Here is a 23,652-nt window from a genome sequence, read left to right as displayed (position 1 = left end):
AAACACTAAAAGACCACACAATCAGAATATGTGTGTATGCATACAATGGGGTCCAAACGTCTCCAAACATTTTTTATGCAATTCTGGAAAATAAATAAAGTTTTAGGATTTATTTTCAAAAATGCATTTCTGTTGCTCAAAACTAGCAACAATGCATGTACTCTTAAATGCATGCTTTTTTAGTCAAAGTATTACACTGATAATTTGCAATTCAGTTTTTGCAACAAAAAAAGCACATTTTGAATAGTGGTTAAACTTGCACAGCTCCTTATGCGTGTTTCTCTCTGTGTTTATGTTAGAGTGATCGAGCGTGGTTGAGAAAGAGAGAGGTGGGGGTGAGAGAGTTCGACTGACAGCGTTAGGGTCAAATAATGAGCTTAATTCTCTGTTTGGTGTTTGATGATGTGTGACTGAAGTGATGTGTGTGTGTGTGAAGAGAAAGAAAGAGAGTTCAGTAGAATGTGACAGAAACAGAGGAAAAAAGGGCTATTCAGAGCTTAGTGTGTCTTCATATAAAACATATGCTCTCTGCAGTTCTCTTCTAAAAAAAAAAAACAGGCTTTGTAGCTTCATAATACTAATGCGGGAATATGCTTATCCAAAAACAAAAAAGAGCACACAAACACCTTAAAAGTGTAATAAAATTGAAAAAATGTAAAATTGATTCAGTTTGGTGTCAGGATTGCTCAAATGAATCATTTGAAAGATTTGACTCAAATGATTCAATCATGAATTCTCAGCAAACGCATGTCGTATGGACTACTTTCATGAGGGTTTAAGTTGCTTTTGTGCCTTTTTTGGTGCTTGACAGCTTCATTGTAGTTGCATGGGACGAGTGACAGCCTGTACGCATCTGAACCAATTCCTAATCTGTTTTTTAGCAAAATAATAACAATTCATTTAGCTTTTTATCAAATGTATAAGTTGCGCATATAGCTTTTACAGTTTTTTTTGAGGGTCCATCTGTACCGTTGCAAAGGGGCCCGAGCAGAAAGAGCCGCATTGATATTCACATCACACACACGCAGTGACAGGTCCTAAGAGAGGAGTTTTACTCTGGTTTCATGGTTCATTGCTCTTTGTAGTGCTGTAGAAGTGTGATTCGGCTCAGATACACGCTAATGTCAAACTGTTTCTCATTAACTCTAAACAGCGTGCGGATCTCATCAGATTCCCTCCCGGCAGATCATATGCACGTCGACTTGCGGATCGAAGCGTCAGGAGAGTTTGAGAGTATCAGGTTTATCTGTTCGGTGTCTGTCTGGAACATGGCACATAGGATGCGGAACGGACTGTGACCGCCGATTCCTCCAGCAGTAGAGGTAGTACGCTTTTTTTTTGTTTTAGAACAAGATACATATCAATGTTTTACTGCTTTATGAATCTAGAAAAGCATCTGTGCTCAGAAACGTTCTATTAAATGTTCTCATTCGAATCCCCTGGCCTCCAACGGCCCAAACTCCCCAAGAAAACATGAAGAATCTCAGCATGTGTTTACCAAGACAAAATTAACCCATCAAATAACAGCTGCACTGTATTTCTACATGCACGGCTTTCCTAAAATGGCTGAAATGTCTATAAATGAGTGTTTCAAAACACACTTGCACAATCGTCGCTCTAATTTGTGCTCTTGAAATGAATTCCTCAAATCATGGGAAAAGAGAAAAGATGTGCTGTTGCTTTACTAAGTGATCACCTGAAGCACCATAAATGGGTGAAAAGACCCACAGATGCACATTGAAGTTATATTAGAGACTTGAGCAGTCACTGTATAGCGAGACTAAAATCTAATTAGAATACCTTTGCAACTGCATAGCGATGTCCTGGCATTCGCACACATCAAAGTAGCATCATGACAGCGAATTTTACAAATGATTGCAAAACGTTTCAGCTGCCAAGTATTCAAAACTACCAAACAACTTTTGAAGTCGAACGTTTACATACACATTGCAGAATCTGCAATCTGTTAATTATTTGACCAAATTAAGAGGGATCGTACAAAATGCATGTTTTTTTTTTCTTTAATACTGACCTGAATAAGATATTTCACATAGAAGATGTTTACATATACACTTTTGCACAAGAGAAAATAAGGGTTGAATTTATAAAAATTACCCTGTTGAAAAGTTTACATACACTTGATTTTTAATACGGTGTTGTTACTTGAATGATCAACAGATTTTTGTTTAGTGATAGTTCACGAGTCCCTTGTTTGTCCTGTTCTTTAGAAAAGTCCTTAAGGTCTCACAAACACTTTGGTTTTTCAGCATTTTTGTGTATTTGAACCCTTTCCGACAATGACTGTATGATTTTGAGATCCATCTTTTCACACTGAGGACAGCTGAGGGACTCATATGCAACTATTGCAGAAGGTTCAAACACTCACTGATGCTTCAGAAGGAAACACAATGCATTAACAGCCAGGGGTGAAAACTTTTGAATGGAATGAGGATGTGTTCATTTTTCTTATTTTGCCTAAATATCTTTTTTTTTTTTTTTTAGTACTGCCCTTCAGAAGCTACATAAGAGACTTACATGTTTTCCAGAAGACAAAATTAGTCAAATATACCCTGATCTTCAAATTCAAAAAGATTTTACACCTCTTAATACATCGTATTTCCTTCTGGAGCATCAGTGAGCGTTTGAACCTTCTGTAATAGTTGCATATGAGTCCCTCAGTTGTACTCAGTCTGACAAGACGGATCTCAGAATCATACAGTCATTGTTGGAAAGGGTTCAAATACACAAAAATGCTGAAAAATCAATGAATTTGTGGGACCTGAAGGATTTTTACTGAAGAACAGCAGGCAGTTTAACTGTTCAGGACAAACAAGGGACTCATGAACAATTATCATTAAACAAAACAAAACCAGAAGAAGAAAAAAAGAATCAAAGGGATATAAACTTTTGAACAGGGTCTCTTGTGGACTATATGTAAACGTCTCTTATGTGAAATATCTTATTCAGGTCCATACTAAATAAAAAATAACATGCATTTTGCATGATCCCTCTTAATTTGCTAAAATAATTAACATTTTGCAGATTCTGCAAAGTGTATTTAAACTTTTGACTTCAACTCCACATATATTGAACAGCTTACTGTTCAATATCCCTTTTTTAGTGTAGTATTATTTGATTTAGTGCTGTGAGTTTATCAATAACTACAAACCAACATTTGGTCCAAAACTAATTGAATACTGTATGTAACTCTCCATTTGTTTGTTTGTTTGTTTATGTTTACATTTATTTTACGTATTTTATTTTTAACAGTTATTTTTAAACTTATTTTCAATTGTACTTTATTTTTATTAGTTATTTTTCAATGTACTTATTTTTTAATAAGTACATTAATTCTTTTTATTTATTTAATTTGATTTTTTATTGTATTTATTTAATTTTAAATTTAGTCTTTTTTCTTTTTTTTTACATTTTGACTATTTGTTAAAAAAAGTTATTTTAGGCCCTGTTTTTTCCCTTTTTTTCTTCAATGCACTTCACTTGTGTTAAAGTATCATTGCAGTAACATATTCATTTTTAAACATGCTCTCTTTGAAGTATCTTAGACTACACTATAAATCTTACGGTGCATGAATATTGCTGACATTTTGTGCCTTTCCATTTCCAGACACACACTGCCGAGAGCTGGGAAAGTCGTCTCTCCACTGGACGTTTTCTGGCCGGTTCGTCTTACCAAGATATCACACGTACGCCAGTCTGAAGAGACGCTAAAGCCATATTTGTTTATTTGACTTCCCCCTCTCTCTCTCAACCCATCCATCTGGATACGTTCCTTCCCTTCCCCATCCCACATTCATCATTCTCTCCCGTGACATCATGTGGAGTTTTCAGAACTTGCTTTCTCTGCTTGCTTTGCTTCCCTGGGCCTCCAGTCACAGTCCGAACCCATTCGCCGGGTCTCAAGTGACACCGACGGACCCCTGCTATGACGAGACGGGCGCCGCCCGCCGATGCATCCCAGAGTTTATCAATGCAGCATTCGGCCAGGAGGTCAGTGTATCAAGTATATGTGGACGGCCCGCGTCTCGCTCTTGCAGTTTAGTAGAACGCGATGACCGTCCCGCTGTGCGCACGTGCCAGGTCTGCGATGCGACGGACCCTCGCCACGCCCACCCTGCCTCCTACCTCACCGATCTAAACTCCGCCCACAACCTCACCTGCTGGCAGTCGGAGAACCTGCAAGGCTCGCCACTCAACGTGACGCTCACGCTGTCGCTCGGCAAGAAGTTTGAGATCACGTACGTCAGCCTGCAGTTCTGTTCCCCTCGTCCAGAATCCTTGGCCATCTATAAGAGCATGGATTATGGCCGCACTTGGACGCCTTATCAGTTCTACTCGTCGCAATGCCGCCGCATGTACAACCGTCCCAACAAAGCGGCGATCACTAAGCAGAACGAGCAGGAAGCTTTATGCACGGATGGACATACCGATCTCTACCCGCTTTCTGGCGGCCTCATCGCTTTTAGCACATTAGATGGACGCCCTTCTGGAAAAGACTTCGACTCGAGCCCTGTTCTTCAGGATTGGGTGACGGTTACTGACATTCGAGTCGTCTTCAGTCGCCCGCAGCATCTTAGAGCTCTGCCCATGTCGGGACGTGAGAGCGAAGACCCACTCGGGCCTCCCGGAACGCTGCCTACTTATTACTACGCGGTAGGCGACTTTCAAGTGGGCGGGAGGTGTAAATGCAACGGCCACGCCTCCAGGTGTGTCCGAGAGAAGGACGGGAAACTAGTGTGCGAATGCAAACACAACACTGAGGGTCCAGAGTGTGACCGCTGCAAACCGTTTCACTACGACCGGCCCTGGCAACGCGCAACGGCGAAAGAAGCCAACGAGTGCTTACGTAAGTCCCACACAGACGGCTGTGTTCTTTTTGAAATGTGGTAGTTGTTTAATCTTCGTTAGCTGTTCCATAACCTAGAGCCAGATTTACTTGCAGCTTGTACCAGCGCAAACCCTCTTTTGGTGTTAAAGGGATCCTATTATGCTCTTTTGCAAAGTCTTTATTTTGTTTTGGGGGTGCACTAGAACATGCTCTAATGCTTGGTGGTTCAAAAAACGCATTATTTTTCACTTATACTACGGGGCCGTACCCTGGAAATCCAGAGGTCTCGCGAGAGCACAATTTGAATTGTCTCTGCAAGACACTCTGGCATCGAGCAATGATCCACATTACTGCATTATGTAAGCAGTTCTGGGAACCAATAAAATCGGTGTATCTGATGTAGGCGGGCCAGAGGCGAGCTAAGCTGATGACGACAGCGCTCCGACATCCAGAATCATTAGTAAACAGATGAACACCAGTTGTTTGAAACGGCTTCGGCCTCTACAATGAACGAGTTAGACTTGGCTTTTCATATAAAAGAGGAACAGAAAACCGAGCTCGAATCGTTCCTTTGTAAGAAGGACTTTTTTGCTGTTTTGCCGACTGGATACGGCAAGAGTTTAATCCATCAGTTAGCTCCGCTGGTAGCTAAGCGTATGGGGCTTAGTGAAAACTTAGTGATTGGTCGTGGTGTTATCCAATTGCGTGCATTGAGAGTTTCAAATGCATGCTTGGTGCCGCCCCTCCAGTTAGACACTTTTCATTGCTCGATGCCAGACCCTTAATCTTAATAGATTAGGGTTTGGATTTTTCCAGGCTAACGGGGCCGTTGAATGGTTGAATCTGATTGGCTGATGAACATTCTAGAGGTGTGCATTATTTTCAGGGAAACGCACGGCAAATGTAGTTCCAGGCAGCTTTTGACCACATTACATGTCTATATCACTTCGCCACACTATTTCAGTTATTTTAAAGGTCCTTACAGCCCAAAACAGCAAAATAACCAAACCCCACAATGACACTGGCCAAACAAATAAATACAGTAAACAACAGGATAAAATTTCCATGTTTTTTCCACAATAACGTTTTATTATGTACGGAAAGCACAAACTCTATTTCTCTCGCTCTCTCTCACTCACAGATGCACGCACATACAGTTATAACACACGTTAGCATTCGCACTAATGTTGTTAGTGCTGCTCTGACGATGAACAACTTAAAAATGACATGACAGTTCTCACACGCGAGGTAACAACGGCGTGGTCTTGAAGAAAATGGACTTAAAGTTTAACTGTTAGCAGAGACGATGCTGCCAGTCACCTTTGAGAGACACACAGACTTGAGAGAGGTAATTCATGCACTTAATCTCTCTCTCCCTCGCTCTTTCTGCCTGTCTGCTTGTCTGTCAGTCTGTCTAAACTTCATTATTAACTGCATTAGTTTGCTATCAACGGCTCGTTACTAGGTCTAAAATGACGTTTTGGAACTAGCAACGAAGGGTTGGATGAGCTGTGTAAGAAATTAATCCTACTCACAGTAGCATTTTTACATAATTTACATTATTACAATAGCTTTCTCCCCAGCCTGGCACAAATGGTTTGATTAGTCCCGGGTTTGATGAAGGCCCGCCTTCTGAAAAACCAAATGTGTTGTGATTGGTTAACTGTCCCACTGTGTTGTGATTGGCGAACAGCTCAGTCCCTGCCACGCCTCTTTCCAAAAGCAGCAGGTTCTGTGTACTGTTAAAAAAAAAACTGTTAGCGCAATTTAGATTAAAGTGATTCTAATGTTTAAAAATGTGGATATTTTTCTTACAAAAACACATCGGTTCGCTACAGGAGGCTTTTATTAACCCCCCTGAGCAATGTGAGGCACTTTTTTATTATGGATCGATGCACTTTATTGGACTTGTTTTGGACTGATGGAAAAAACAGTCTATGCCATATTAAAGCTTGGGAGTGCCATGATTATTTTTAATATAATTCTGATTGTATTCATCTGAAAGAAGGAAGTCATCTACACCTAGGATGCATGAAGGGTGATTCAGTAACACGCTACAGTAGTGTTGGTGCTATCGTCAGCCTGCGAGATCACTGATACATGATATTATCATTATTGTGCTAATTTATTTAATTATTTACTTATTTAATTATTTTTTTTATTTATTTTGAGATTTATACACAATGAATAAATAAGCTTTGGAGTAATGTATGGTTTGTTAGGACAATATTTGGCCGAGATACAACTATTTGAAAATCTGGAATTGTATTTGACACTCCCAGTCAAAAGTTTTTTAATGTTTTTAAAGAAGTCTCTTCTGCTTTCTGAGCCTGCATTTATTTGATTCAAAGTACACCAAAAACTGTAAAATTCTGAAGTATTTTTACTATTTAATATAACTGTTTTCTATTTGAATATATTTTAAAATAAAGCACATCTTATAAAAGATATTTGTCAGTGAGTACAAGATTGCAGCAAATCCTCCAGTCTATTTTTGTCATCTCTCTTTACTTTCGACCCGTGATCATTCAAATCTAAAGGTCATTGTACACGAGATTTTTGTGTGCGTTTTTTTTTTTTTAGTTTTCTCATATTCGCCGTCCTTATCAAAATGCTTATTATGGATGCGAAAATGCAGAAAATCAAACACGATCAGAATTTTTTTATGACGGACGAAAGTTTCAGAGGCAGTATGTAAACTCGATTAACATAACCTGTATTTTTTTTTTTTACGTGCAAAAATCTCGGACGAAAATTTCGTACTCATGTGTGCAATGACATTAATTCCAGCAGCTCGTGGATACAGGGTTGCCAAGTCCGCGTTTTTCCCCACAGAATTGGTCTACTTTTAAACTGTTGCTATGGGTTGATTTCCCCCAGTTATTTAAAGGTTTTAAATATTGCAGAAACTAAATTTCAATAAAAAAAAATTTTTGTTTTGTTGTACACTGTTAAGTAAGATCTTTAGGTTTTTTGCAAAATAAATATGTTGAGAATGCTTAATACTCTCCCATGTCTCTTTTTATAAGGATACCTACCATTTACTTATTATATTATAAAAATTACTGTGATATTAATTTTAGGTCATATCGCCCACCCCTATTAATACTTTTATTTAGCAAGGAGCAATAAATTGATCAAAAGTGATGATAAAAACATTTATAATGTTACAAAAGATTTCTATTTCAGATAAATGCTGTTCTTCTGAACTTTCTATTCATCAAAGAAACCTGAAAAATTCTACTGTTTTCAACATAATAAAAATAATAAATGTTTTTTGAACACCAAATCAGAATATTAAAATGATTTCTAAAGGATCATGTGACACTGAAGGCAGGAGTAATGATGCTAAAAATTCAGCTTTGAAATCACAGGAATAAATAACAGTTTAAAATATATTCAAATAGAATTTTTTTTAATTATTTAATTATTTTAAATAGTAAAACTATTTCAAAATTGTGCAGTTTTTGCTGTACCTTGGATCAAATAAATGCAGGCTTGGTGAGCAGAAGAGACTTCTTTAAAAACATTCAAATGCTTACTGTTCAAAAACTTTTGACTGGTAGTGTACATTTAATTATATTTTTTGCTCAAATTTAGTAACCAAACCAAACCAAAACTTTTTCCAACTAAAAACTTTTTCCACTGGAGCTGGTTGCAGTGTATTCTGGAATTGGCTCTTCTGTGAAAGATAAATCCAAATTAAGTAAAATAATTATGCTGCCAATCTTCTGGAGTTGCTGTCTAGTTAGGCAGCTCACTGTGTTTTAGAACAGAGCTGCAGTGTGGTGTTACGAAATAATCTCTTGGCAAAAATCGTTGAGGTTAATTCTCATTGCATCTCACATCTGAACTTGATTTATGAGCATAACTTTGCCTGTATCGGTATTAATGCTGGATACATTCCATTGAACACATACAGACTGACACACGAGCGCAGGACCGACATTTGTGTTTGTGTATGTCTGTCCTGCAGTATGTTAATCTTTACATAAACCTCTTCTCTTAGACCACGTCTGAACTGCCCATGTTTAGAGCCCAACGCTACTGACAGGAGTGTGAGAATACTAGGCCTATTTTACACACGTGCGAAAGCAGAGTTTATTTATTTTGGCGGCCATATTAACACTGAATTCACACCGGCTGCTGAAGCAGAGCAGTGCTGTGTAGCAGAAACAGAAGTGCGAGTATTTTTGACGGGTGTAGTGTGCTAAACTGTGCAGAAAATTATCAGAAAATAATCATAATAATTCACCTATTTATCAACACAGACTTTTTACAGTATTTATTTTAATTTAATTTAATTTTAATCATAATTTTTTTTAATTACATTTTATAAAAGTTACTAAAATTTTGTGGAAAAAACATTTGTACCAAAACACAGTAGTTTCTATAAGGATTCCAGCAACTCTCTGCAGATGTACATCTCTCCATATGGTGAAGATCAGTAGCAGCTGCAGATATTTATCTTATCTTATCAGACAGCAGTATAATTGCTGAACGAAAAATTAGCTGAATGGTGTAAATGTATTAATCTTTGTGTCAGGAAGAAATATATTGTGTCCAAATGCTCCAGTTGGGCAGTCCTGACACTTCATTAGTATCACTAATGTCTCCCATAAATCTATCTGCCTCGTCTAATTCTTCCTGTCCGCTCTGTCTTTTTTTCCCGTGTGCTTTTCTACACGTCTCTAAGAGTTTATTTTTTTTTTCTCTTAATGAAACACAGAATTTGATTGGCAGCTCTCTGCGTTTGTCTCCTCTCACCTCTGGCTCTGTCTCTCCTCGTGCCATCTGCTGTGGTTTGGTGGCCCCGTCTCTGCCTGACCCCCACTACACGCTCCACTCGCTCGTTTTCTCGCCTCGACACACGCCAAGGACTCCCGCCGATTTTGTGCCCGACCTGGCAGTGGTTGAGTGTGATCTCGTTAAAATCATCCCCCCATTCAACTGAGAGAACAAGGACAAAGAGATTAGCAGAATTATAGCAGACTAATGAGTGGCGACCACAAACGGAGGCTCTGACGCTTAAATCCAACAGTTTGACTCCAGAAGATGTGCTATGACTGTTTCTATGCCGTTGCTAGGGTGTCTTGGGTGGCTGTTAGTGCGTTGCGATGCGGTTGCTGGGCTGATCTGTGTCATTAGTACGTTGCTATGCACTTTCTTGAGTGGGTGGGTGTTTGAGTGTTTTCTTTGTGGTTGCTAAGGTGTTCTGGATGCATGTTTATGTGTTGCTATGTAGTTCCCTGGCTCTTCTGAGTGGCTGTTAGTTTGTTGCTATGTGGTTGCTAAGATGTCTAAGTGACAGTTTGTTGCTATGCAGTTGCTGGGGTGTTCTGAGTGGCTGTTAGTGCATTGCTATGTGGTTGCTGGGCTGATCTGTGTCGTTCATGTGTTGCTATGTTGTTGCTAAGATTGTCTAAGTGACAGTGTGTGGCTATGCAGTTGCTGGGGTGTTCTGAGTGTCTGTTAGTGCATTGCTATGCGGTTGCTGGGCTGATCTGTGTTGTTAGTGTGTTGCTATGTGGTTGTTTATATGGTCTAAGTGACAGTTTGTTGCTATGCAGTTGCTGGGGTGCTCTGAGTGTCTGTTAGTGCATTGCTATGCGGTTGCTGGGCTGATCTGTGTTGTTATACAGTTTCTAAGTGGTTGTTGCAGTTTCTTAAATGGGTGAGTGTTTGATTGTTTACTTTGTGGTTGCTAAGGTGTTCTGCATGCATGTTTATGTGTTGCTATGCAGTTGCCTGGCTCTTCTGAGTGGCTGTTAGTGTGTTGCTATGTGGTTGCTAAGATGATCTAAGTAACAGTTTGTTGCTATGGTGTCCTGAGTGGCTGTTAGTGCGTTGCTATGCGGTTGCTGAGCTGATCTGTGTCATTAGTGTGTTGCTATGCAGTTTCTAAGGTGTTCTAAGTGGTTGTTACAGTTGCTAGGTTGTTCCGAGTGGCTGTTAGTGCATTGCTATGTGGTTGCTGGGCTAATCTGTGTTGTTAGTGTGTTGCTATGCAGCTTCTAAGTGGTTGTTGTAGTTTCTTGAGCAGGTGGGTGTTTAAGTGTTTTCTTTGTGGTTGCTAAGGTGTTCTGGATGTGTGTTTATGTGTTGATATGCAGTTGCCTGGCTCTTCTGAGTGACTGTTAGTGTGTTGTTATGCAGTTGATGGTGTGTTTTTGGTCAGTGTTAATGTGTTGCTATACAGTTGCTGGGATGTTTTCGGTGAGTGGTAATGTTTTCCTGCTGTATGGTGGCTAGGGTGTTTTAGGTCATTTTCAATGTGTTGCCATGCAGTTGCCTGGCTCTTCTGAGTGACTGTTATGTGGTTGTTATGATGGTCTAAGTGACAGTACATTGCTATGCAGTTGTTTGGATTATCTGTGTCATTAGTGTGTTGCTATGCAGTTTCTATGGTGTGGTTGTTGCAGTTGCTGGGGTGTTCTAGGTGAGTGTTAGTGTGTTGCTATGCGGTTGCTGGGGTGATCTATGTTGTTAGTGCTTTGCTTTGCAGTTTCTATGTGGTTGTCACAGTTCTTTGAGTGGGTGGGTGTTTGAGTGTTCTTTGTGGTTGCTAAGGTGTTCTGCATGCATGTTTATGTGTTTCTACGAAGTTGCATGGCTCTTCTGAGTGGCTGTTAGTGTGTTGCTATGTGGTGGCTAAGATGATCTGTGTCGTTAGTGCGTTGCAATGCAGTTCTGATGTGTTCTTAATGTGTTACTATGCAGTTGCTGGGGTGTTCCTGAGCAACCGTGCATTGCTATAGAGTTTCTAAGGTGTTTTAGGTGGTTGTTGCATTTGTTGGGGTGTTCTAGGTGAGTGTTAATGTGTTAATGTGCACTGGGTGGCAGTTAGGCTGTTATGTGGTTGCTGGGCTTATATGTGTCATTGGTGGGTTGCTATGCAGTTTCTAAGGTATTCTAAATGGTTGTTGCAGTTGGGGTGTTTTAGTCCAGCGTCCAATGTGTTGCTACTCAGCTGCTGGGGTGTTCCAGAGCATGTGAATATCATGTGTTTGCTGGTCTGATTTGTGTCATTAGTGCGTTGCTATGCAGTTTCTAAGGTATTCCAAGGTAGATGAGTGTTAAGCTCTAAGGTAGGTGAGTGTTAATGTATTGCTATTTAGTTGGTGGGGTGTTTTAGGTCAGTGTTAATGTGTTCCTATGTGGTTGTTAGGGTGTTCTGTTGTAGTGGTAATGTGTTGCTATGCAGTTGCTGGGGTCTTCTATGTTAGTTTTAGCTATGAAGTTTTTTAAGCTGTTCTAAGTGGTAGTTAATACATTGCTATGTGGTTACTAGGCTCATCTGTGTTGTTAGTGTGTTGCTATGCAGTTTTTTGGTCATTGCACTTGCTGGGGTGTTATAGGTGAGTGTTAATGTGTTGCTATGTGGTTGCTGGAGTGTTTTAGGTTAGAGTTAATGTGTTGCTATGTTGCTGGCTTGTTCTAGGTGAGTGTTAATGTGTTGCTATGTGGTTGGTGGGATGTTTTAGGTTGAAGTTAATGTGTCGTTCTCAGTTGCTGGGGTGTTTCTGAGCATCCGAGTATCAGTGCGTTGCTATGCGGTTGCTGGGATGGCCTGTGTCGTTAATGCTTTGCTATGCAGTTTGTTGCAGTATCTTGAGTGTTTCTTTGTGGTTACTAAGGTGTCCTGGATGCATATTTATGTGTTGCAATGCAGTTGCCTGGCTCTTTTAAGTGGCTGTTAGTGTGTTGCTGTGTGGTTGCTAAGATGGTCTAAGTGGCAATGTGTTGCTATGTAGTTGCTGGGGTGTTTTGAGTGGCTGCTAGTGTGTTATTATGCAGTGGCTGGGGTGTTCTAGGTGAGTGTTAAAGTGTTGCTATGTTGTTGCTAAGGTGCTTTAGTTTGAAGTTAATGTGTTGCTATGCAGTTGCTGGGGTGTTTCTGAGCATTGCTATGTGGTTGCTGGGCTGATCTGTGTTGCTAGTTTCTAAGGTATTCTGAATGGTTGTTGCAGTTACTAAGGTGTTCTAGGTGAGTGTTAAAGTGTTGCTATGTGGTTGCTGAGGTGCTTTAGTTTGAAGTTAATGTGTTGCTATGCAGGTGCTGGGGTGTTCTAGGTGAGTGTTAATGTGTTGCTATGCAGTTGCTGGGGTGTTCTAGGTGAGTGTTAATGTGTTTTTTTAGCATTGCTATGTGGTTGCTGGGCTGATCTGTGTTGCTAGTTTCTAAGGTGTTCTAAATGGTTGTTGCAGTTACTAAGTTGTTCTAGGTAAGTGTTAAAGTGTTGCTATGTGGTTGCTGAGGTGCTTTAGTTTGAATTTAATGTGTTGCTATTCAGTTGCTGGGGTGTTTCTGAGCATTGCTATGTGGTTGCTGGGCTGATCTGTGTTGCTAGTTTCTAAGGTATTCTGAATGGTTGTTGCAGTTACTAAGGTGTTCTAGGTGAGTGTTAAAGTGTTGCTATGTGGTTGCTGAGGTGCTTTAGTTTGAAGTTAATGTGTTGCTATGCAGGTGCTGGGGTGTTCTAGGTGAGTGTTAATGTGTTGCTATGCAGTTGCTGGGGTGTTCTAGGTGAGTGTTAATGTGTTTTTTTAGCATTGCTATGTGGTTGCTGGGCTGATCTGTGTTGCTAGTTTCTAAGGTGTTCTAAATGGTTGTTGCAGTTACTAAGTTGTTCTAGGTAAGTGTTAAAGTGTTGCTATGTGGTTGCTGAGGTGCTTTAGTTTGAATTTAATGTGTTGCTATTCAGTTGCTGGGATGTTTCTGAGCCTCTGTTGGTGCATTGCTATGTGGTTGCTAAGCTGATCTGTGTCATTAGTGCATTGCTATTTAGTTTCAAAGTGCTTTTAAATGTGTTGCTATGCAGTTTCTAAGATGTTCTGTGCAGTAGTTAGTGCATTGAAATGCAGTTACCAGGGGGTTTTGAGTTGTTGGTAATAAGTTAATATGCAGTTGCTGGTGCTCTGAGAAAGTGGTTGTTAGTGAGTTGCTATGTGGTTGCTAGGGTAATATAATAAAGCGTATGTGCATGTGTGTATTTGCCAGTCACGGCCACCTGCACAGGACACTAGAAGTATGAGTACTAACCATATCCTCATTAAACACACACACAAGCCCAGTTTTACTGCCTTAGATTTCCTATACGTCACAAACCAAAACATGCTGCTTCCGAGGAAAAAAAAGAAACGCCACACAGAGCGTTAATGATATAAAGCTGTGACGCTCTAGAGAAACCTTGTAGAGATGTGTTTATCTTCCTGTTTATTTGTTAGTCTGCCAACGATTATGTGTTTTGGAACTAGCTTGTCGTTTTGTTTCTTTGCGTGCTACGACTCAAAGGACACATTTGTCGTCGAACTTGTTAAAAAAAATTGTTTGTGCTCTTGTAAAACCAAAGGCATCTCGAAATTTGGACTGGGTTTCTATATTTCCTGTTCACTCCGGCAGTATCTAAACAGTCTGAAAGATGCCTGTAAACCAAAAATACTAAATGCCACCTTTTATGTTTGGCTCGTCTAAACACATGTAACCAATTAAGTAAATTAATAAATAAAAGCACTCTCAGCGCCCCGTTACTCCGTTTTATGTGAGCGTAAGTATCGTGACATTTCAAAACAAATATAAAGCTTATAAAATGTAGCGTTTAGTCAGAGATCTCCAGCATGAAATAACGGCGGCGTGTCTGTAACTCATCAACGTCGCTAGTCTCGCGCTATCGTCCTGTGCCAAACCTTCAGAGAAGAAACCTCCAGCTGTAGCCTGTTTCTGGGAGTTTCGAAGTGAGTCACTCTTCAGCAAGTGAAATGCCTGTTCAGTTGGATAGAAGTTGAAAAGATTAAAAACATGTCCACCATAGGCCGAGACAGACTTGACTAATCGAACGTTTTCCTGTTTTTTAGCTTGTTTTCAAGCACCACCCTGTTGTGTTTTTGAAGGGCTTGCCAACGAACCTGGCAGGATTCGTACAGTGTTCTGGAGATTGTTACTCATTTCACTGACAGTTGTTTTTTATTATTATTATTATTATTATCAGTCCTTTTTTTCTCATATAGCCATGGGAAAATTTTAGCAAATCGGTTCATTCAGACATTTTATGTAAATCACTTTTTGCGAAACGCTTGAATAACATGAATGATCATCCGATTGAACCAATTCACTAGCAACTGATTCTGATTCAAAGACATTTTACACATGACTAAATATTATATGAGATTCTCCCCTAACCCTAACCCAAAAAATTAATGTAAATTGATTTGTTTGTGCTTTGTTTTTGTGCCAAAAAAGCTATTCATTTAAAAAAGATTGGCTATTCAAAGCAGTTAGCCATTTGTTTTCTAGTAGCTTGTTTGTAATCTAAATTATGAGTAGCCTGTACCTCGACCGGCTACGGTTTCAAAGCAGCTTCGCTGCCAAATGGATGTTTTGACTACACCCAACTCTTGTGTTATGACTTTTCCCAATTTTCCAAACTCTTTTGGAATCCAAAATCGCTCGCTTTTCTCTCAAGGGCTGAAAACAAAAGATCTGAACGGAGACGTGAGACTTCACGACTCTTTCATGTGTGAACAATCTACGCAACAGGAAACGCCTAATCAATTAGAAACACCTGTGAGCCAAATGTTCTGATATTTATGCTCACATAAAACCAGGGATGGAATTTTAAATGAGCTGTTATTCCTAGTTGATAAAACATATGCGTGTTAAAACGCACAGGTGATGTTCCGTGGACGGTGTTATTCTGTTTTTTTATGAGCGGCATTCCCTAAGACAAGCATCACTATCACTTTTGCTCATAATCTCAACCAGTTCACTTTGAAATGAAATTGTGTCATCATTTACTTACCCTAAAGTTGTTCCAAAGCTGTGTAGATTTATTTAACCTGCTGAATACAAAAGGGTATACTTTTGGAGTTTGAAGAATGTGGATAACTAAACAGTTGATGATCTCCATGGCAAATGGTAAGCAGTTGGTATTTTTATATTGCTTAATTGTACAGCAATATACATGTTGTAATTTTCACAACACAATCTGTAAGATGTATGGCGTTTACAGAAATGTGTTTTTTAGGGTGTAGTTCTGTGCATACCTGTAGCGCGCGCTCCATCAAACTAAGGTTTCTGCTTTACATAAATGAATTTGGAGCTCTGGGTTTGCTCTAACCTCAGGTTAATAGGTTTGAGTGCTTTCAGCTGTGTTTGGAAAGCTCTTGTAATAGAGGAAGGGTGCCATTGAGAAAGACCCTTGGAACAACTTTAGATTAAGTACCACGCTCAAGGCACAAACGCTGCGCTGAGAGATATCAGCAAACCTCCGCTCGTTTCCAATGCCTTCGCGTTCAAATCAGACCCCATCTGGAAACGCCCTAGACCCCGTATGTTTTAATAATTCAGTCTCTGTCTTGTGTGTGCGTGTGAGACCATGTAGCGCTTTATTTGGGTGTGAATATATGTTCTTTTTGTCATGCTTTTGGAATTTCATTTGGAGAAATGCACACACCCTTATAGCACTCTCTCTCTCACACACACATCGCCTGCAGACGTTAATCGAGCTGAATTTGCTGTAATCTCACCCTGTTGACTTTAGCTCAGAAACCCCACGAAATTACACCCCCTTTTCATCACACACACTCACACAGAGCAGCAGATGGTGTGTGTGAGGGAATGGCCCGAGCAGGTTTCATTAACCACAGAATTCCATACAAATTGGCCCTGTAATAACACACACACACACACACAAAGTCAAACACTGAAATGAAACAGGTAGGCATTTCAAATTCTAAAATGAAAAAGATAAAATCTCTTACCTTTTGGAGCTAATATTTGAATATGATATGTAATGGAACATTACAATTTTTCATTAAATTGTTATAACTTCTGAATCAACGTTCCTTTCTGTTTGACACCATTTAGGCCATGTGTGCTTTTAGTTCATTTGAACCAATATTAACATAATTATTTAGTGCAACACTCTGAAAACCCTCTGAGATGCATCAGATTCTAGAGGTAAAATGGGTTGCGAACATTGTTTCATGTTGACGTAAAAAATGAAAAGTTCAGCTTATGTAAAGAAGCGTATTTAGCTGAAAGGAATTGCTCTACGGTTCTTTGGAGACTAATAAAGTTTGTTTCATTACAGGTTTCTCAGATCAGTGTTTGCTTTCTAGTATCTCCTGTAGTGTCAGACTGTAAAATCCTTTTAATGATCAAATAGGGCTGGGCTGTCAATTGCAAGATGTGTTGATTAATTAATGTAATTAATCGCAAAATAAATTTGACTGTGAAACTACCCGGTATTTTTGTGTAAATGTGAAAGTATTAAGTAGACATTACAAATGTAGCTTTAGAAGGATTGAGAAATAAAGTCACAAATCCAAGAAATAAAATTAGAATTGCAAGATATAAATGTGTAATTGCAAAAAAAAATCCTTTTAATGATATTTTATGTCTCAAATCGTAATTCTAAGAAAAAGTCACAATTCTGAGAAATAAAGTTGCAATTCTGAGAAATAAGGTCACAAATCCAAGAAATAAAATTAGAATTGCATGATATAAATTTGTAATTGCATAAACTCATAATTCTGAGAAAAAGTCAAAATGGTGAGATACAAACTTACAATTCTGAGTAATAAAGTCACAATTATGAGAAATAAAGTCGCAATTGTGAGATATAAAATCTCAATTGCAAGAAAAAGATCAGAATTATGAGATTTAAACTCGTAATTCTAAGAAAAAGTAACAGTTCTGAGAAATAAAGTCGCAATTTTGAGAAAAAAGATCACAAATCCAAGAAATAAAATTAGAATTGCAAGATATAAATTTGTTATTTGAAAAAAATAAATCCTTTTAATTATATTTTACGTCTCAAATAGGGCTGTCAGTCGATTAAATTTTTTAATCTAATTAATCACATGATGTGTCGATTAAATAATCTAATTAATGGCAAAATAAATTTGACTGTGAAACTACCCGCTATTTTTGTGTTAAAAGTGAAAGTATTAAGTAGACATTACAAATGTAGCTTTAGAAGGATTGAGAAATAAAGTCACAAATCCAAGAAATAAAATTAGAATTGCAAGATATAAATTTGTAATTGCAAAAAAAATCTTTTTAATGATATTTTATGTCTCAAATCGTAATTCTAAGAAAAAGTCACAATTCTGAGAAATAAAGTTGCAATTCTGAGAAATAAGGTCACAAATCCAAGAAATAAAATTAAAATTGCATGATATAAATTTGTAATTGCATAAACTCATAATTCTGAGAAAAAGTCAAAATGGTGAGATACAAACTTACAATTCTGAGTAATAAAGTCACAATTATGAGAAATAAAGTCGCAATTGTGAGATATAAAATCTCAATTGCAAGAAAAAGATCAGAATTATGAGATTTAAACTCGTAATTCTAAGAAAAAGTAACAATTCTGAGAAATAAAGTCGCAATTTTGAGAAAAAAGATCACAAATCCAAGAAATAAAATTAGAATTGCAAGATATAAATTTGTTATTTGAAACAAAAATCCTTTTAATGATATTTTACGTCTCAAATAGGGCTGTCAGTCGATTAAATTTTTTAATCTAATTAATCACATGATGTGTCGATTAAATAATCTAATTGATCGCAAAATAAATATGACTGTGAAAATACCCACAAAAGATTATTTAAAGCTATTTTTCTGTTAAACGAGAAAGTATCAAGTAGACATTACAAATGTAGCTTTAGAAAGAAACATCAGATTTGATTTAACAATAAATACATTTAGGTTACAACGGCCTAACAAAAACTATGGAACATAAAAGAAGATCATTTAAGCAACATCTCAGCATTTTTTGTTCATACAATGAAAGTCATTGAACCAAAACAGCTTGGATACCAACAGTCCTTAAAATACCTTATTTGTACTCTAAATGTGACCCTGGACCACAAAACCAGTCTTAAGTCGCTGAGGTATATTTGTAGCAATAGCCAAAAATACATTGCATGGGTCAAAATTATTGATTTTTCTTTTATGCCAAAAATCATTAAGAAATTAAGTAAAGTTCCTGTTCCATGAAGATTTTTTGTAAAATTCCTACTGTAAACATATCAAAATGTAATTTTTGATTTGTAATATGCATTGTTAAGAACCTAATTTGGACTATTTTAAAGGTGATTTTCTCAGTCTTTTGGATTTTTTTGCATCCTCAGATTTCTGATTTAAAATAGATGTATCTCGGCCAAATATTGTCCTATCCTAACAAACCATACATCAATAGAAAGCTTATTTGTTGAGCTTTCATATGATGTATAAATCTCAGTTTTGTCAAATTTAACCTTATGACTGGTTTTGTGGTCCAGGGTCACAAATAAGAAACTATATATGATATTTAAATATTATATAAACTATATATGATATCATAAATATTTATGAGTCATTAATTTGATTCGTTCTAACAACTGATTCATTCAGAAATGAATAAAGTGGGTTTATTAATGGGCCTTTGAGTCATTGATTCACACGAATCGTTTAAAAAACACGATTCATTTCGGATCCAAACACTGCTGTTCTGCTTTGGCTTTAAAGGTAATTATGTTCTCTACAATATTGAGCAAAAACATAATAATGTGTTTTTGAAATAGAACACTACATCAACTTATTTACTGAACTGTTGAATAAAATGACATTTAAACGCGATATTCAGGACAAAATCAGCACTTGTGTAATACTGCTCCCCTGCTTATCATATGATATAAATTATGAGACAAAAGCTCATTCAGGGGCATTTTGTGCAAGACTGTCTTGAATTTTAGGGCATAACTGCATTTATTTGAGTTGTTGCCCTGCATCATATTTTTCAACAAGTCAACTGTATGAAATATAAGACGATGTCTGGGGGCGGGCCGGTGTGTTTATTGCATTCAAATATTTTAATTGCGTTATTTTTCGGGAATTAATTAAGTTAATGTGTTAAACGGACAGCCCTAGTCTTAAACCATCAAAAAAACACCATATGCACATGATATGTAACTTCCACTAATAACATGTTTACCCTGTCTTTCTTTTTAGCGTGTAACTGTAACCTGCACGCACGGCGCTGTCGCTTTAACATGGAGCTGTATAAGCTGTCGGGCCGTAAGAGTGGAGGAGTGTGTATGAACTGCAGACACAACACTGCTGGACGCCACTGCCATTACTGCAAAGAGGGATTCTACAGAGACATGGGCAAACCCATCACACACCGCAGAGCCTGCAAAGGTAAGACACTCGTTGTCTTTCACTGTTAGGTCTACAGTCAGGTATTCATGGAAATGGGTTTAGGCCACTGAATAAAAAGGTAATTGCGACTTTTTGTCTCACAATTCTAACAGTTCTGACTAAAATCAGAATTGCAAGTTATAAACTAGCATTTGCAAGAAAAAATGGCAAGATATAAATGCACAATCCTGACTTTATTTCTTGCAATTGAGAAATATAAACTGGCAATAATGAGAAAAAAGTCAGAATTCTGATAAATAAATAAAAAAGAGTCAGAATTGCAATATATGAACACATAATTGCGGTAAAAAAAAAAGATTTAAACTCATAAACTTACAATTCTGAGTAATGAAGTTGCAATTCTGAGACATAAACCCGCAATTGCGAGAAAAATTTCAGAAGTGCGAGATTCAAACTTGTAATTCTAAGAAAATTTCAGAGAAATAAAGTTGCAAATCTAAGAATTAAAATCAGAATTTCAAGATATGAACTCGTAATTGAAAAAAAAAATTTTTTTAACTCATAATTCGGAGAAAAAAGTCAAAATGGTGAGATACAAACTTACAATTCTAAATAATAGAGTCGCAATTGTGAGAAATAAAGTCACAATTGTGAGATATAAAACTGCAATTGTGAGATATAAAATTGCAATCGCATGAAAAAGGTCAGAACTATGAAAAATAAGTCACAATTCTGAAAAGTCACAAATCTAAGAAATAAAGTCAGAATTTCAAAATTGCAAAAAGTAATTGTAATTGCAAAAAGAAAACAAGATCAAAATACGGAGAAAAAAGTCAGAATAGCAAAAAATTTAAATCACAATTCTGAGGAATAAAGTCACAATTCTGAATAAAAAGTAAGAATTGCAAGATTTAAACTTGTAATTCTAAGAAAAAGTTACACTTCTGGGAAATAAACTCGTAATTCTGAGGATGGCAGAATGGCAAGAAATTTAGTTATAATGGCAAAAAATGTAAGTTTATATCGCACAGTTGTGAAAATAAAATTCTGAATTTGGAGGATATATCTTGCAATTCTGACTTGTTTATATCATGCAAGATCAGAATTTAAAAAAATCAGAATTAAGTTTTTTTTACATAATTCGTAAATTCGCATTTGCTAAAAAAAGTCAGAATTGTAAGATGTAAACTTGCAATTGTAATAACATTTGCAAATTTATCTCACAATTCTGAGAACATTGCTAGTTGATATCTCATAATTCTGACTTTATAACACAGAATTGTAACTTTATATACCATAATTCTAACTTTTTTCTCATAATTGCAAGTAAAAAAAGTCAGAATTATGAGAAATAACCTCGCAATTGCGAGAAAAAAGTCAGTATTGTGGAATATAATTGCAAGTGCATTTTTTTTATTCAGTGGTAGAAACAGGCTTCAATAAATATTTATGTCTATATCTTTAATAAGCAATTTTTGTTTTTATTCTTTCAAACTTGTGTGTTGAATTGCATCATCAAAGTGTTTGCAAGAAGTCGACCTTGTTTACAGCAGCTGTGTGTCATTCAGCACTCCTAGTGGCGGCATGCAGAATTACAAAATTAGCGACTGTTTCCAAAAAGATTTTCCGTTCCACTATAAAAACAGGAAGTCCGGTTCCAAACAGTTTGGGATCACTCAAATAAACAGGACAGTTTTTCTGATTGGTCAACATGCGTAATGAGCTGCTGTCAGATCATTGTTTGCTGTTTACAAAACCAAGAGCTGCCACAGAGACAAGTATACAAATAATTAGAAAAACTTTGAAATTCAAGTGTGCTTTCTAAGGAAATTTGTCAAGTAACAGGGACATGTTATGTGTTGTGTTCCAAAAAATCACTTACAGCTGGTTAAAGCCCTTACACAAGCCTTTATAAATGACGGTATTGAGCAACAACATGGCGATTTTCGTACATTTATGAATTATTTTTAGGCAGTGCTGTTCATGTAGTGGGTTCATGAGTTTATGAAATGCTAATAATGAACTAGATAAAAGTCTAAAGAGATAAAAACTTTAAGTTGGCTTAGACCTGAAAGTTTGAAAAAGTTTAAAAAGTTTAAAAGTTTGAAAAGTTTAAAAGTTTGAAAAGTTTAAAAGTTTGAAAAGTTTAAACGTTTAAAAAGTTTGAAAAGTTTAAACGTTTAAAAAGTTTGAAAAAGTTTGAAAAGTTTGAAAAGTTTAAACGTTTAAAAAGTTTGAAAAGTTTAAACGTTTGAAAAGTTTGAAAAAGTTTAAAAGTTTGAAAAGTTTAAAAGTTTAAAAAGTTGAAAAGTTTAAAAAGTTTGAAAAGTTGAAAAGTTTAAAAAGTTGAAAAGTTTAAAAAGTTTGAAAAGTTGAAAAAGTTTGAAAAGTTGAAAAAGTTTGAAAAGTTGAAAAGTTTAAATGTTTAAAAATTAAGTTTGATGGTTTTCAGTCTGAAATAGTTTTAAGTTTAAAGTAGTTTTAAAAGGTTAAAGTTTGAATATTTTGAAGGCGATACAGTCTGTCAGAGTAACTAGCATGTTGTTATAATGATTAGCAAGTTACTGGCATGTTGCTAGTCTGCTTCTAGCATGATTAAGATGTTATCAGTAAGTCAAGTTGTTAACATGATTAGCAAGTTACTAGCATGATGCCAACATGATAAGCACGTTGCTAGTATGTTTCTAGCATGGTTAGCATGTTACTAGCATATTTAACAAGTTACTAGCATGTTGCTAGCATGTTTCTAGCATGATTAGTAAAGTTGCTAGCAAGTTTCTAACATGCTGCTATTATTTTTTAACATGACTAGCATGTTACTAGCGTGTTGTTAACATGATTAGCATGTTGCTAGTATGTTTTAACATGATTAACAGGTTACTATCATGATTAGGATATTGCTAGCATGTTTCTAACATGTTGCTGGTATGTTTCTAGCATGATTAACAAGTTACTAGCATATTGCTAACATGATTAGCATGTTGCTAGTATGTTTTCTAGCATGACTAACATGTTACTAGCATGTTGTTATCATGATTAGCAAGATAATAGCATGTTGCTAGTATGTTTCTAGCATGACTATTAGCAAGATAATAGCATGTTGCTAGTATGTTTCTAGAATGACTAACATGTTACTAGCATGTTGTTAGCATGATTAGCAAGATAATAGCATGTTGCTAGTATGATTATCAAGTTGTTAGCATGTTTCTTACGATTAAGTTGCTATCATGTTTCTAACATGTTTCTTGTATGATTATCAAGTTGTTGCATGATTCTAGCATGATTAGCATGTTACTAGCGTGTTGTTAGCACGATTAGCAAGATAATAGCATGTTGCTAACATGATTAGCATTTTGTTAGTGTTTTAACATGATTAACAAGTTACTAGCATGTTGCTAGCATAATTAGCGTTGCTAGTGTGATTATCAAGTTGTTAACATGTTGTTAGCATGAGTAACAAATTGTTAGCATGTTTCTAACATGTTGCTAGTATGATTATCAAGTTGTTAACATGTTACTAACATGATTAGCAAATTGCTAGCATGTTTCTAACATGTTGCTAGCATGATTAGCATGTTACTACCATGTTGCTAGCATGATTATCAAGTTGTTAGCATGTTTCTTACGATTAAGTTGTTAACATGTTTCTAACATGTTG

The 23,652-nt window shown here is 36.9% G+C and overlaps 1 protein-coding gene across 1 annotated transcript in view; it reads left to right on the top strand.

The window, feature by feature from the left end:
• Positions 1–1,170: 1,170 nt before the first annotated feature.
• The window catches only part of ntn2 (netrin 2), a 33,497-nt gene continuing 11,015 nt past the window's right edge, over positions 1,171–23,652 (top strand). The window contains exons 1-3 of the mRNA XM_073831057.1: positions 1,171–1,322; positions 3,626–4,864; positions 19,845–20,033. Of these exons, the coding sequence (XP_073687158.1) occupies positions 3,835–4,864; positions 19,845–20,033 (1,219 nt within the window). The 5' untranslated portion in view covers positions 1,171–1,322; positions 3,626–3,834. The remainder of the gene's footprint in view (positions 1,323–3,625; positions 4,865–19,844; positions 20,034–23,652) is intronic.

Source organism: Garra rufa, chromosome 24 (assembly GCF_049309525.1).
Source record: "Garra rufa chromosome 24, GarRuf1.0, whole genome shotgun sequence".
Taxonomy (NCBI): Eukaryota; Metazoa; Chordata; class Actinopteri; order Cypriniformes; family Cyprinidae; genus Garra; species Garra rufa.
This window is presented reverse-complemented; position numbering and strand designations above follow the sequence as displayed.